General features: G+C 36.3%; 1 protein-coding gene across 2 annotated transcripts in view; it reads left to right on the top strand.

Moving 5' to 3' along the window:
* The window catches only part of DEPDC1B (DEP domain containing 1B), an 85,719-nt gene that overhangs the window by 35,594 nt on the left and 36,522 nt on the right, over positions 1-13,603 (top strand). For both annotated transcript variants that reach the window (XM_049648547.1, XM_049648549.1), the window contains 5 exons: positions 410-545; positions 5,729-5,856; positions 6,500-6,630; positions 8,547-8,594; positions 12,398-12,538. In XM_049648547.1, the coding sequence (XP_049504504.1) occupies positions 410-545; positions 5,729-5,856; positions 6,500-6,630; positions 8,547-8,594; positions 12,398-12,538 (584 nt within the window). The remainder of the gene's footprint in view (positions 1-409; positions 546-5,728; positions 5,857-6,499; positions 6,631-8,546; positions 8,595-12,397; positions 12,539-13,603) is intronic.

The following is a 13,603-nucleotide window of genomic DNA, read 5'->3' as shown; positions in this document are numbered from 1 at the left end:
ACCTAGACATTTCAGAGAGTTGTGAGGTACTAAGGATTTCCAGCTGGGTGAAAGAACTGGCTTGCTCCAGCAGTCCATTAAGAACATCTTTATTCGTGAAAATCATTTGATAAGAGAACAAATTTTATTTATTTATTTAATAATGTGTCACAGGTTTGATTCCTGTTTTTCTTCATAAATGTTTTCTAGTAGACATAATGAATGAATTTTGAAAAAAGTCGTATGTTGGGCCTAGTGAGCCATGTGTAATAATTTGAGCATTCATACTCTGATTGATAGTGAGAATTCCATTATCTGAAGTTTGGAATTATTACATAAATTCTCAAGGACAGAAGAAATGGGGGCTGTTGTTAAAATATCTGTGTCTCCCATTGACTGAAATAATAGAGATTTCCTTCTTGGTTTTTAGATTTCCTCCTTCCTCACCCCTGAAACCATATCCAAAGAAGCCTACATACCAAAAAGATGCTATAAAATTTCCAGAATGGAATGACCCCCCACCAGGGACTTCACAAGAGAACATCCCAGTGAGGCCACTTGTGATGGTAAGTGTGTTACTAAAAGAGTGGGTGGGATGGTCCGGGTGGAGTGGGGCGATGGTGGTGGCAGTGGCTGGGGGCGGGTCTAGCAGCTACCAGAAATAGGATATGATCTGTGAACCACCAGCCTTAGTCTTTTTTCTACTGGTCCCTTAGGAACAATGGTCTGAAAGTACTTTAAAATATCTTAGGTGTCCGTAACTGAGAGAACAGTGACAAGGAAAGATTAGCTGTTGAACTCTTGCCTGTTGAGGCTTTGGCATATATATGGTACCTATTTTCATATGTTCAGAACAAGCAGGTTTATGTGACAACTCCCTTATAATCTCATTCTCTTGTGTTCTAGAATTTACTCTTCTCCCTCTTTGTCTCCTGGATTTTGTTCTATTACTAGTTGAGAGTGAGAAGGTTAGGATGTGAAGTATTGTGGAATGACCCCTGACACTATAGATGATCAAAGGTAGATTCTGTTAGTTTTGGAAAACCTAAGCTTATTGTTGAATAATCTAATCTTTTTGGTACTCTTTTTCATTAAAATATTCCCAGTAGAAAACTACCATGATTGAGACGATGCTAAAACATAAAATACAAAGAAAAACTTTTATATGGCAGTTTTTAAGAATTGTACTCACACCAGTGTTTTAAGTTAGTCTAGTCCAATAGGACTAGATGTCCAGTTCATACGTTTGTTTGTGAAGGTGGGATGTACATATTTTTAGGTAATGTAATTAAAAGAAAAAACACTTATTTTTTAAAGAGATTGTATTTTCAGTTTGAAGAGAATAGCTAAGAAGCTTAGGCTTTATCAAAGATAATTCTAGAAAGAGAGTGGCACCAGTAACAGAAATAAGGACTCCTTTAAGGACTTGCAGGTTTGTCAGGATGGTGATGAATTTGGTTTTAAATATGATTGGTGATAAACCGGGCTTACCTTAAATGGAAGTGTCTCATAGGCAGATGGAGATAATGATCCTGGAACTTAAAGGCAAGATCATATTTGGAAGTCATTAATTACTTTATTTATTCAACAAAGATAATATTGAATCAGCGTCTACTATGTGCCATGAATTGTGCTAGGCTCCACAGACACAGTAATATGTGATACAGTTTTTACTCTAAAAAGGCTCATAGTCTAGTGAAGCATACAGTACCAAAATAGATAACTAGAAAACAGAGTCAAGTGACTTAGGGTATTTGAGGACTTTTAATTAATTCCTAATAAGGAGTACTTAATTGAGGTCTAGTTGATAGTTTCTGTCCCAGAGAAAATTAGAATATAAGTTCCATGAGATCAGGTACATTTTTTTCTTTTAACATTTGCATTTAAACATCTGATATGACCCCATTGGCAGAGTGGCTATTCAACAGACATTTTTTTCATTATAAGGTCTTCAGTGTTTATACAAAGGAGATAAAATCCCGTAAATTAATATGTATTTATGTCATCAATAATAACTACTTTCCTTTTCTATTCCACTTGGTTCTATGAAGTTGTAATATTCCTGGTATCACCTGCAGAAGACCAAATGCTCATTAGCATACTTTAATGCCCTAGTGACAATGACTTCTGTCTTTTCTTGTCATTTTCTAATTTTTCAGGAGCCCTGAAGTGGTAGACCAATGTCCTAGATTCATCAACCATTTTAACCCAAAGCTTATCCTTTCCCGGGTTGAAACGCCCAGAGTTTAAGAGACCCCCAAAAACGAACCACCAGAGTCCAGAGTCAAAGCTAAGCAGCAAGGGTCATTTATTGCAGGTTCGAACCTGGACCTCTGTGCCCCTGTTGCCGGTGACGCCAAGAGGCCCTGAGAGAGGTTTTTACACCCCTTTTATAGACAGGTACAAACAAGTCATGGGGAAATCAGGAATTTTCCACAGTTACAGAGCTGCGATTGGTTGGTGTTTAAAGTTGGACACTTAACAGTATTCGATTGGTTCCTGCCTTTAGGTCAGACCACAACCGGGGGTATGGGTATCACAATGATTGATCAGGAATACACGGATGTGCCAGGCAACAATGATTGATCAGGAGTACACGGATGTGCCAAGTAACAATGGTTGATCAGGAATATACGGATGTGCCAGGCAACAATGATTGATCAGGAATACATGGGCGCGCCAAGCAATTGTACAGAAGCGGAACAAGCTGGTTAAGCTTGGTTAGGTTTCAGTTTCCCGTAACTTAAGCTTTTAAGTTTCAATTTTCTCAGGCCTCTCAGGGTCATCTGTACCTGTATTTGTTTTGATACTTTTGTCTTGCCTTCTCTTTCTTATACATCCCCCTTAATTCAAATGGTAGAGGTTTGAGCTCCCTGCTCATTATAATTCCAGCAAAGCTTAGGCTGCTACCTCTTGAGCATGGTTCACAGGAAGAATGGCAGAGCAGGATCTGTGTCCCCACTTGGGCCTTGGTGTAGGTTTTAGAATGATGAGGTTATTAGTCAATAAAGAAATGTCATCTTTCTTAAAAAGAACTTCAGCTCATCATTTATTTCTATTTTACTTTCCCTGTTTCTATCTTTGCTTCCTCTTTGCTCGGTGGTTTTTTTATCCTGTCTTTTCTCTTGCCTAGCTACTTACACAGATAAAAAATAAAATACTAAAATGAAACCATTGTGTTTGCTGAGGGGCAGAACAGTATGGAAAGTAAGATTGTGCACTCTGGAGCCAGTCGACTGGGTTTGGATCTTGGCTCCTCCATTTACTATTTATTTGGACTTGTTTCTCTGTTTTAGTCCTTGTGTTTGTGTCTCAGTTTTCTTATTGGTGAAACTGAGATGATAATAGTACCTTCTGAGGTAGGCTTGTTGTGAGAATCAGGTGAGTTCATATCTATAAAGTGCTTAGAATGGTGTCTGGCCCACAGGTAGTCAGTAACTGTTAACTGCTATTGCTGTAATTCACTTATTCAATAGAATTGTTTTCAGGCAGAGATGAAAAAAAAAAATCACCCATGATATCATCCAGAGAGAATTAATATTAACATTTTTCTTCTGTATCCTTTTTTCTGTGCACATTTTTACCTCCAAAAGGAGATCATGTTGAGTTTTTGTGGCCTGTGTTCTTCACTTACAACAATGTTTTGCTTCTTTTTTCATGTTATTATTTAAAAAAATTTTTTTTTAATGTTTATTTATTTTTGAGACAGAGAGAGACAGAGCATGAACGGGGAGGGTCAGAGAGAGAGGGAGACACAGAATCCAAAGCAGCCTCCAGGCTCCGAGCTGTCAGCACAGAGCCCGACGCGGGGCTCGAACTCACAAACCGCGAGATCATGAGCTGAGTTGAAGTTGGACACTCAACCGACTGAGCCACCCAGGCGCCCCATCATGTTATTATTTTAAGTTTATTTATTTTGAGAGAGAGAGAGAACAAGTGTACAAGCAGGGAAGGGACAGAGAGAGAAGGAGAGAGAGAGAGAGAGAGAGAGAGAGAGAGAGACAGAGAGAGAGACAGAGAAAGAGAAGAGAAGAGAAGAGAGAGAATCCCCTGCAGATTTTATAATGTCAGAACAGAGCCCAATGAGGGGCTTGGACTCATGAATCGTGAGATCATGACCTGAGCCAAAATTATGAGTCGGATGTTTAACCAACTGAGTTACCCAGTCACCCCCTTTTTCCATGTTTTTAAACATTTGACATCATATTTAGTATCTGTATCTTGTCTAACATAAAAGCAATATAGTTTAGGTATCTAGTCCCTTACTGTTAGTATATACCATGTTTCTAGTTTTCTGGTAAACAATGTAATGAGCAATGTCTTTACAGATAATTAGTTGAGTATGTCCATGGTATTTCTTTAAGATAAGCTTTTGGAGGCGCCTGGGTGGCTCGGTCAGTTAAGCGTCTGACTTTGGCTCAGGTCATGATCTCACGGTTTGTGAGTTCGAGCCCTGCATCGGGCTGTGTGCTGACAGCTCAGAGCCTGGAGCCTGCTTTGGATTCTGTGTCTCCCTTTCTCTCTGACCCTCCCTCGCTTGTGCTCTGTCTCTCTCTGTCTCTCAAAAATGAATAAATGTAAGAAAAAATTTTTTTATAAAAGGTAACTTTTGGAAGTAGATTTTTTTGTGTGTGTGTTGCCTAGTGGCAGTTTTTTTAAATATGAAATTTATGGTCAAATTGGTTTCCATACAACACCCAGTGCTCATCCCAACAGGTGCCCTCCTCAATATGCCTCACCCACCCTACCTTCCCTCCCACCCCCCATCAACCCTCAGTTTGTTCTCAGTTGGAAGTAGATTTTCTAGGCAAATGCAACAATTTACATGCCTGCCTTCAAAAATGAACACCTAATTTAATTTAGATACTTAAAAAAAATTCACAAATCTACACGGTCTTCGACTTTCTTTTGTAATTCAGTAATTCTCTAAAAACAAAATCATAAAACAACTTTCTGGCTCCTTTCATCCAAATTTATAAGATTTTTCTGTAATGATACTTTTGTAAAAAACTATTACAGAAAATCTTTATAAGTGATTTCTTACATGTTTTGTCTGTAAAACCTCAATGTTTCTCTTTGTGATTATAAAAAGGAAGTTTTAAGAATTAAACGTTTAGTAGACTATGTGAGAAAGGAGATACTAAGAATGTTGAACTGGTAAAGCTGTGTGGCTTTGAGCAAATTATTTAAGCTCTCTGAATTTTAGTTTTTCTTCCTACTGTCTCAGTTTTCCGGGGAGCTCTTATTTTTTCTGCCTTCTGCAGTTGCCTAAGATCTGGGGGCTGCTCTTTAAATTGTACTTATTTGATTTTTGCTTATAAAAAATAGAGAGTTCTTGAAAGTAATAGACTTTAATTTTGTTTTAAACCGTCACTCAGTTTGGACAGCGTGTGAATATGGATAGGTATTTTTTTTTTTTTTTTGGATAGGTATTCTTTGACTTAATTTTGAATTAATACAATTTTATTTCATGGCTACCTCGTTGATTAGTTGAAATTCCCACAGGAAAAAAATAGCTAGTCAATGTCATGTTTATTGCTATAGTTCTTTTGCAATTTACAAATACTCACTTATAATATGACCTGATCTTTAACAGTTATACTTCTCTGCAGTCAGTACAAAGAAAGTTAGTTTATATTTCTAGTTATTATTTTAAATCAAATTACAAATAACCAAGTCAAAGAAATTTCTCATACTACTGCCTGTTGAAATATTTATTCTCTTTTTCTTTCTACTCTCCCCCAATTAGAACTCTGAGATGTGGTTCAAGCGTCACAGTATTGCTATTGGAGAGGTGCCGGCCTGCCGTCTTGTCTACCGCAGACAGCTGACGGAGGCCAATGTAGAAGAGATATGGAAGTCTATGACATTATCATAGTATGTGCATTTGATATTAATGAGAACTTTCAGTGTTTTTTTTTTTTTTTTGTGGTTTGCTTCTCTACTACTCTCTGCATATTTAATTTTCTGAAATTATGTATTAAAAGCTTAACTTTGCATTATTTGCAGCTATGCTGCTTAGCGAACATAATTTAACTGAATTCTGGGAATTTTCTCTTGTCATTTATAGTACAGTTAAGAATAGAAGTTTAAAAGTTCTTCAACTTTCTAGTAACACTGAAGTTTTATGTTTAATGAAACACAGTGGTAAATTTCATCTCCTAGATACTTGCTGTACTATAGGTAATTAAGGTAAATGATGTTACAAAGCATTTTCGTTCCCTCACAAACATGTACTAATAGCAGTTTCTCATCATTGGGTAAGCTATTTTCTGTTTTTATCGTATCTTATGAAATGTTTTTCCTGGCATTGAAGGTGTTGTATTAAATTAGTGAAGCAACATGTTAATGACCCAAGGATCTTTTAAATTTGTTTTGTCATATTTAGTTTCTAGCCTTTTTGCCAAAGATTGTATAAAATGCCTAAAAGCAGCACATTTTGAAGATTGATCTTTTACATGCCGGGTTTTTGGGTAATAATGATTTTTTAAAAGTAATTAATTATCATATATCTTTTCAGTTTACAGAAAGTCCTTGGCCTGGATTCTTTGGAAGAAGTCTTAGATATTAAACTGGTCAACTCCAAGTTCATCATCCATAATGTATATAGTGTGAGCAAGCAGGGAGTTGTCATCCTTGATGACAAGTCAAGTAAGTACATAAAAACCACTGTGGTCCCATTTGATCCACTATGCTGGCTGCACAGCTCCCTCAGCTTCTTTTTGACCATTCCTCAAACCCTCAATGAAGGTACCTCCTCATTATGTATAGCCTTCTCTCACTTTCATGCCTTTTAAATGATTGTGTGCATAAAGGAGATGTCATGGAAAGTCAAAGCCTCAGCACAGTCCATCTAGAGGCTAGTTCAATGTTAGTCACACTGGGCATTAAGTGGTTCTATATTATTCACAGAAAATCCCTGAAAAGTAGGTAAGTTTAAGACCTGAGTGCTTAAGTCAGTTAGAACTGGGTCTTGGAGAGATTAATTTTAGGTTTCAGGTGAGTTTGACTGATTTTAGGTTCTCCCCGACCTTTTCATTATGGCGTCTCTGTGGTAGATTTTCCAGAATAGTCTTGGTTTATGTCTTTTTTTTTTTTTTTTTTTAATTAATAAGGGTAGTTCTGTAAATGCTGAAGGTGCTTCAATTTTTTTTATACCTTTTATTCCAAGCCAGTTTACAAATCAGGAAAAAAAGACATTAGGCAGCTGCCTATCCTCTTTTTTTGTTTGGAAAAATAAGGTCATGGTACCCATGGTGGGCCAGAATCCCCTAACTGATTTACTGATTTTAAAGCTTACTTCGCTTGGATCAGGGATGGACCAGAATTAGACGGGTTTTTTGAACAATTCTTCCTTTACTTCCAACCCTTGGTCCTGGAAATAGCTGGAACTAGAATGACCTTTGGATGTGGGAAGATGGTATAGTACTTTTGGGTTTTTATAAATTATTATTAAATTTAGAGCTGGAGTCTCCTGGGCAACAAGATGGAACTCTACCAGAAGGAGCCTCAGCAGCTGTGAGAGGGGAAGAGGTTTTTCTAGGCCATGTTTCCTGACAGGAACAGAATGTGTCATTGAAACTTGAAACACTTCTTTCATATAGTCTGTATCGGGAATGATGGACATTAAGGAAACAAACGAATTTGTGACCTTGTGAGTTGTCAGGTTAATATCAACATATAAAATTAACTTACATAGAATGATGGAGGTATTGCCTTTGAAATACATCTAAAATCCTTCCATATTCTTTGAGTGCAGCAAACATGAATACTTTTACCTACCAGTTAGATGACCAGTCATCTTTTGTCTTATCAAGTTCTTCAGAAAGAAGAGCCTCAGGTTCATTAGATCTAACACAGTTCAGCCAGTATCCTTGCAGTTTTTAGAAAGTGGAGAAGGGGAAGCATGAGTGATGGTCCATCTCATCAGAGGTCCATCTCATCAGTCGAGGGGAGAGACTCCAGAAAAAAGGCTCAGCTGGGACTTTTTGTAGCCGTGTTAACAATTATTATTTTAAGACTGTCCTAAAAGGAGTAGCCTATATTAGTATGTCAGTAGCACTTTCTTGCCCTGAAACATTTTGAAAATTGAAATGTGTAAAATGATACTTATATTGGACATTGGACATACAGAATTTACCTTTTTTTTTTTTTAGCTGTTTGCTGAACTGAATTCACAAATACAATTGATAACTAATATTTTTGCTTTTTCTGTTTTTTCTTTTCCTTCTTTAATTCCTAGGATAACTGATTTGTTAGTTTGCTTCTTTGGAATAAACTGTCAGATGTCTACTTTTCACCAAAGCTTCAAAAGGTGCATCTTGTCCTTAGAGAAATTTGTAGGCATGATTTATAAAAGCATATTGGAACACTGCTGCAAAAGAAAAATTTCCATGTTTTTAAAACATTCGGCTATATTCATAGGTGATTTGTGGTTTGCGATTGGCAGATAGGTTTCATATTATTTGGGCAAGTTATATATTCTTATGATACTATGTGTGTATATAATTCTTTGAGTTATATGCAGTTGAGTAAAATATCTTCTTTTTATTTTCATTTCTCTGCAGAAGAACTTCCTCATTGGGTACTGTCAGCTATGAAGTGTTTGGCAAATTGTAAGTACTAATTATCCTCCAGTTTTATGAGATTAACAGAAATTAGTGCCCTGAATTAGAAAATATTTTTGCTCAATGGCCTGAACATTGATTTGACACCTGTGAGACTGGCAGTTAATTATTTTGGGACTTGTGTGCTTTTAGTGATGAATTTGTGACTCGGTGAAAGGGCTGAGTTATAGAACATTTTTAAAGGTATTTTGTGCTTCTTTTTTCTAGTGCATATAATCACACTACAGATTTACCCATACTACTACTTCTGACTGCTTCATCACAGTAAAGAAAAATTAGTAGTATTGAATATAATATTGTACAGATAGCTGCCTGTTGACTGTTTACACATTTTTATTTCTAAAGCATGTATATTATTCCTAAAACATATATCCCTAAATATGCCCTATATTTACATCTCCATTTGCTCAGCAGATCCTATCTACTATTGGCTTTTTATAGGGCACCAGTTGAAGTGGGAAAGAAATATTTTAGACTAGTCTGACTGATAAGCAGGCTGGTTTGGAAGGAGAAGAACTTGGCGTGCAGAGAAACAAGAAGGGATGTTTCAGTAATTGGATGTAAAATGAAGGGGCCTGGATCACAATGGTCCTTCTGAGGATTTTCATAGGCACCCACAGTCCATTTCACAGGCATGTGATATCCACATCATCGGATGCTGTAGGCACTGTGAAAAATGTATTATAGTATCCCACTAACATTGCCCTTTTTTTCTGGGGATTTTTTAGAAGGGTTAACCCAAAGAAGGGATTCTAATAGTTAATGGCTTAACCCAAACAAGTGATTTTAATGAGAAGAATTCTAGTTCTTTTGCTAATAGTGGTGATATTTGGTCTATGAAGCCTTTAAGCCTCACAGATGGCCTGAGAGAGGTACCTTTTGGGTAGAACTAGCATGTACAGAGACAGGTATAATAAAATTATGAGTTAGTAGACCCTGAATGATTTATTTAATTGATGTTAGTTTTGTTTGATTATAGAATGAAATTAAGATAACCAGGCAGTTTACTGTAGGTAATTCCAGTCATAATATGTGGACAATGATTATATACTATCATTCTGAATATGAATACCAATTATTAGCTTGTATGAAGCCCAAGGTTCTCTGTGTTTAACTATTAAATTTTCATTGGTTTTGGTTAATATTTTGGGACGTCTGAGACGTAGAGTGGTTTTTAGCTTGGGAGAGTGCTTTTTATTATTCCCACTCAACCATTTGAGGTAAATTAAATTTAAATTATATCTTTGGACAGAGTTGGCAATGATGAGATAGAAGGTCTAAATGCAAAGTTAAATTACCCATTTCTAAATTCCTGGCAAACCAAGCTTTTGGTAATTGATGAACTGGGAAAGAATAGAAGAAGCCAGTATGACAAATCTAGGCTATAATATGTTGTATAATGTATATTAAGGTGGGATTATGATACAGATTTTTCAGTGATCAAAACGTTGTGAAGAGTGTAACTTTTCCTGCAAGTAAGATGTATACATAAAGCCACAAAAACTTCTGCAGGAATATTATAATAATTGGAATTACTTATTAATGGAGAGGAAAGATGTAAAGAGCAACTTAATAATGTTCTCCATGTGTGTGGTGGTGTTATATTATTAGGTGGAAATTCTTGAGAACAGGGACATGTCTCACATGTATCAAGTGCAGTGTTTTACAGATAGTTGGCATATCCATAAAAATGCTTATTTATGTTTCAAAGACAAAAAAAGTGACTAAAAGGCAAGAACATCCTTTTGAATAGTTTTGTGATATTATTAAATTTTCCAAATTCTCCTTGGCCCCTCGAGTTTACTTTGAGTCTATCAAAGTGATGACCTGTTACTTATCCTTCTTATCCTTATTGAGTCTAGATTCCCATTACAGTCATGTAATAGGGAACAAAAAGGATAGGCTGGCTGGTTTATGTGATATTTTGAAGGCTTCTTGCCTCCTTTTCTGTAAATTTCCTGCCTACCTCTTTCTCTGAGGCCCATTGGTAGACCATGTGCACATAGGCCTGCATACTTTCCTTGTCCAGCCTCATGGTTGGCCACAGCATGATGAACTAAGTATAAAACCAAGTTAACTGTGTCTTCTTTGTGCATGTACATTGCATTCAATAAAAAAACAAAAAACAAAAAACAAAAACAAAAACGGATACAGACAACTCTTTTCCAAGATCTGTCAGGAATAACATTTATAAAAGCTATTCCGAAGTTCAAGATGATTAAGAAACAGAAGATCTTAGAAATATGGCCTCCTCTCATGGGGCCTACTATGCATTTGCATTTGTATGGAAACTGTTTTTGTTTTTGTTTTGCATATTTTTAGCAAGAATGATGAAATGTTTGTTCAGGGATACAGCTGCTTACAATCAACTGCATACTTATCTTGGGAGGAAGTAATTCATGGCATTATGGATTAGTGAGACATTAAACTAATTGTTTCAATCGATGAAGCTTGGAGTATTTCAAAGGAGGAAGCAGGCAAGATTGATGGTTATGTTGGCTGCTAGGTTAACATGGTACCAAACAAGAGTCTCTCATAATTTTCATTATTTTAGTCAATCAAATTAAGTTATTTTATGACAAGTGTATACAGAATATTAAAAGGTGAGAGGGTTTTTAAGGAGACCAAGAAAAAGCCATTTTCACTTTGTCCCATTGGCCTTGGGATGTGAAGGCCCAGAATGTTTATCTGTTCTTTTTAGTTTGATCCTTTCTCTTTAGTTACAGTGGTACTGGAGGAAGGCTTTCTTTTAGTTTTTACTGGCTTTATCTTTCACTCTCCTCTGAGGGTAGAGCTCTGTTTGGATCTAGTTGTTTAGTCTTGTATTCTGCTAGCCCAGAACTGGCCATTGCACTTGCACTGCTTCTCCCTTCCACACTGTCAGAGCAATTGAGAAGACTGGCCAAACTCTCCCTCATGAGGCTACTTGCCATTTCCCCAAGGCATGGGCAGCTCTGGTTTGTCTCTCCACTTGGCAATGTCAGTCTGTAGTCTGTGTGTGGATTCTTGGGGGCATTTACTGCTATATCTGTAGAGGGCTAGGCATTTCTTCTTGTTCCTCTTTGGTCCCGGATACAACTGGATCTTTGCCTTGCTGTTTGCATGGGATATGGCTGGGACCACATTGTTCCAGGCTTCTTATTGTTACCCTAACTTTGGAATATGCTTTGCCTGATACACTATCTTTTAAAGGTTGGTTGGGGATCACATAGAGTTTTACAATCAAAATGACTCACAGGAACCAGTGTAAAATCTCCTTTTTAGAATATCTTTATGAAAAAGAGTGTAAGTTTTTATTAGTCTGAAATAATTTAGTTAGAGGCAGAAATTGATTAACTCAACTCTGATTCTAGGATTTCATAATATAGCAATGACAAAATACTAAAAAGCTTTGAAAATTGCTTTATAACTTGTCTATTACATATGTGAGATAATTATCACCTTGGTCAACTGTGTTAAGCCTAGGAAAACATCAAATATTTCAAACAAAATAATCATTGTCTACATTTAATAAAAATGCCTTTCAGAAGATGTAAAAGAAAGAGTGGGTTTCTCTTAAAATGCAAGTAAGCCATTGATTTTCCTCCTTGTTTTATAATAGATTTCGATTTAGACATAAAGTATTCATGTAAGCAAATGTATAATGTCCTTTTAAATAACGTCAATTTTCCTCATGAAAACTTTTGTGATCTTGAATATCTATACACACCATACATATGCACAGAGACTAATCCTCATAAGTGATCATCCCAGTAATGTTTCTTCTTTCTCTCTTTCTCTTTTTTTAACAGGGCCTAATTGTTCAGATTTGAAGCAGCCTATGTATTTAGGATTTGAAAAAGATGTCTTTAAAACTATAGCAGATTACTATCGTCACTTGAAAGAGCCTCTACTTACATTTCATCTTTTTGATGCCTTTGTCAGTGTATTAGGTAAGTTGGAATATAATGAACGTGTGTCTGTATTATTGATATGGAATCATTTCATTTTCCAGTGTCTTGAGATTTCCATTAGTCAAACCTCCATAGTGTTTCTAAAATAAAAAGGGATGAGGTGCTTGCCTGGTTATAGTCCTGCTCTGTGAAGGAGGAAAAGAAAATGGTTAAGCTCTGTTAAGAAGCTCAAGTCAAGGACCAATAGTTTTTACTTGATAAGAAAGAATAATATGCTATGTGTCACTTTTGTGCAAAACAGTACAACTTCTTTGGTAGAGAAGAATGTCAGTTTGATATTGACTGTTGCAGTAGATCTACTCCTCTGGATGTGCCTTTATGAACAGTCATGTATGGGAGACAGATTTTCATTTAGAAATCTAATTTCTTTTCATAGAAGGAACAGGTTTCTGTAGGGCTATTTGTTATTTGTAACATGAAAAATAAATATAGTAACTTTATCATTCTCTGAAACTTGTTACTATTCTTCACATAGATCTGTATGTCAGAATTTACAGTGTCACAAAAGCAGGGTAGAGAGGATAAAAAAATTCAGTGTTATTGCTGTAGGCCTTTTTGGTATTGTTCCTTTCTTCTTGCATATCAGATTTTCCTGTTGCTATTGTGATTGTTCAATAAATATTATTCTTTTATTGTTTGCTTTAATGACCGATCATTGTGTAGATATCGTACTCTGTTATGTAAATTAGTAGGAATTTGCATGCTCTTGTTCCTGAGTACTGGGGGGCTTAGCCCCCTGCCCTGCCCTGCCCCGCCCTGCCCTTTCTTCTGCTTTCCATCTTATTGGAAAGTATGGATGCCACCATAGAAAATACTCATAGTATGAGTAATTTACCTGATCTCATAGTACAGTACTTTAAATTTTAAGATTCTGTAAGTTTTCTGATAAGAAGAAACAAAGTACAAAACTATAAATCATGCGCTTAAGAGTGAGGTTGTTTTTAGAGGGATTAGTATTGGGAACAGATGAGAGGATTAGGCCTGTTACAGGTGTTTGAGACCACTGGGCTGTCTTGGTATTTTGTTTTCAACCAAAGGGGATCG

Source organism: Panthera uncia (genome assembly GCF_023721935.1).
Source record: "Panthera uncia isolate 11264 chromosome A1 unlocalized genomic scaffold, Puncia_PCG_1.0 HiC_scaffold_17, whole genome shotgun sequence".
Lineage (NCBI taxonomy): Eukaryota > Metazoa > Chordata > Mammalia > Carnivora > Felidae > Panthera > Panthera uncia.
Note: the sequence above shows the minus strand (reverse complement) of the source record. Positions and strands in the feature narration are given on the sequence as shown.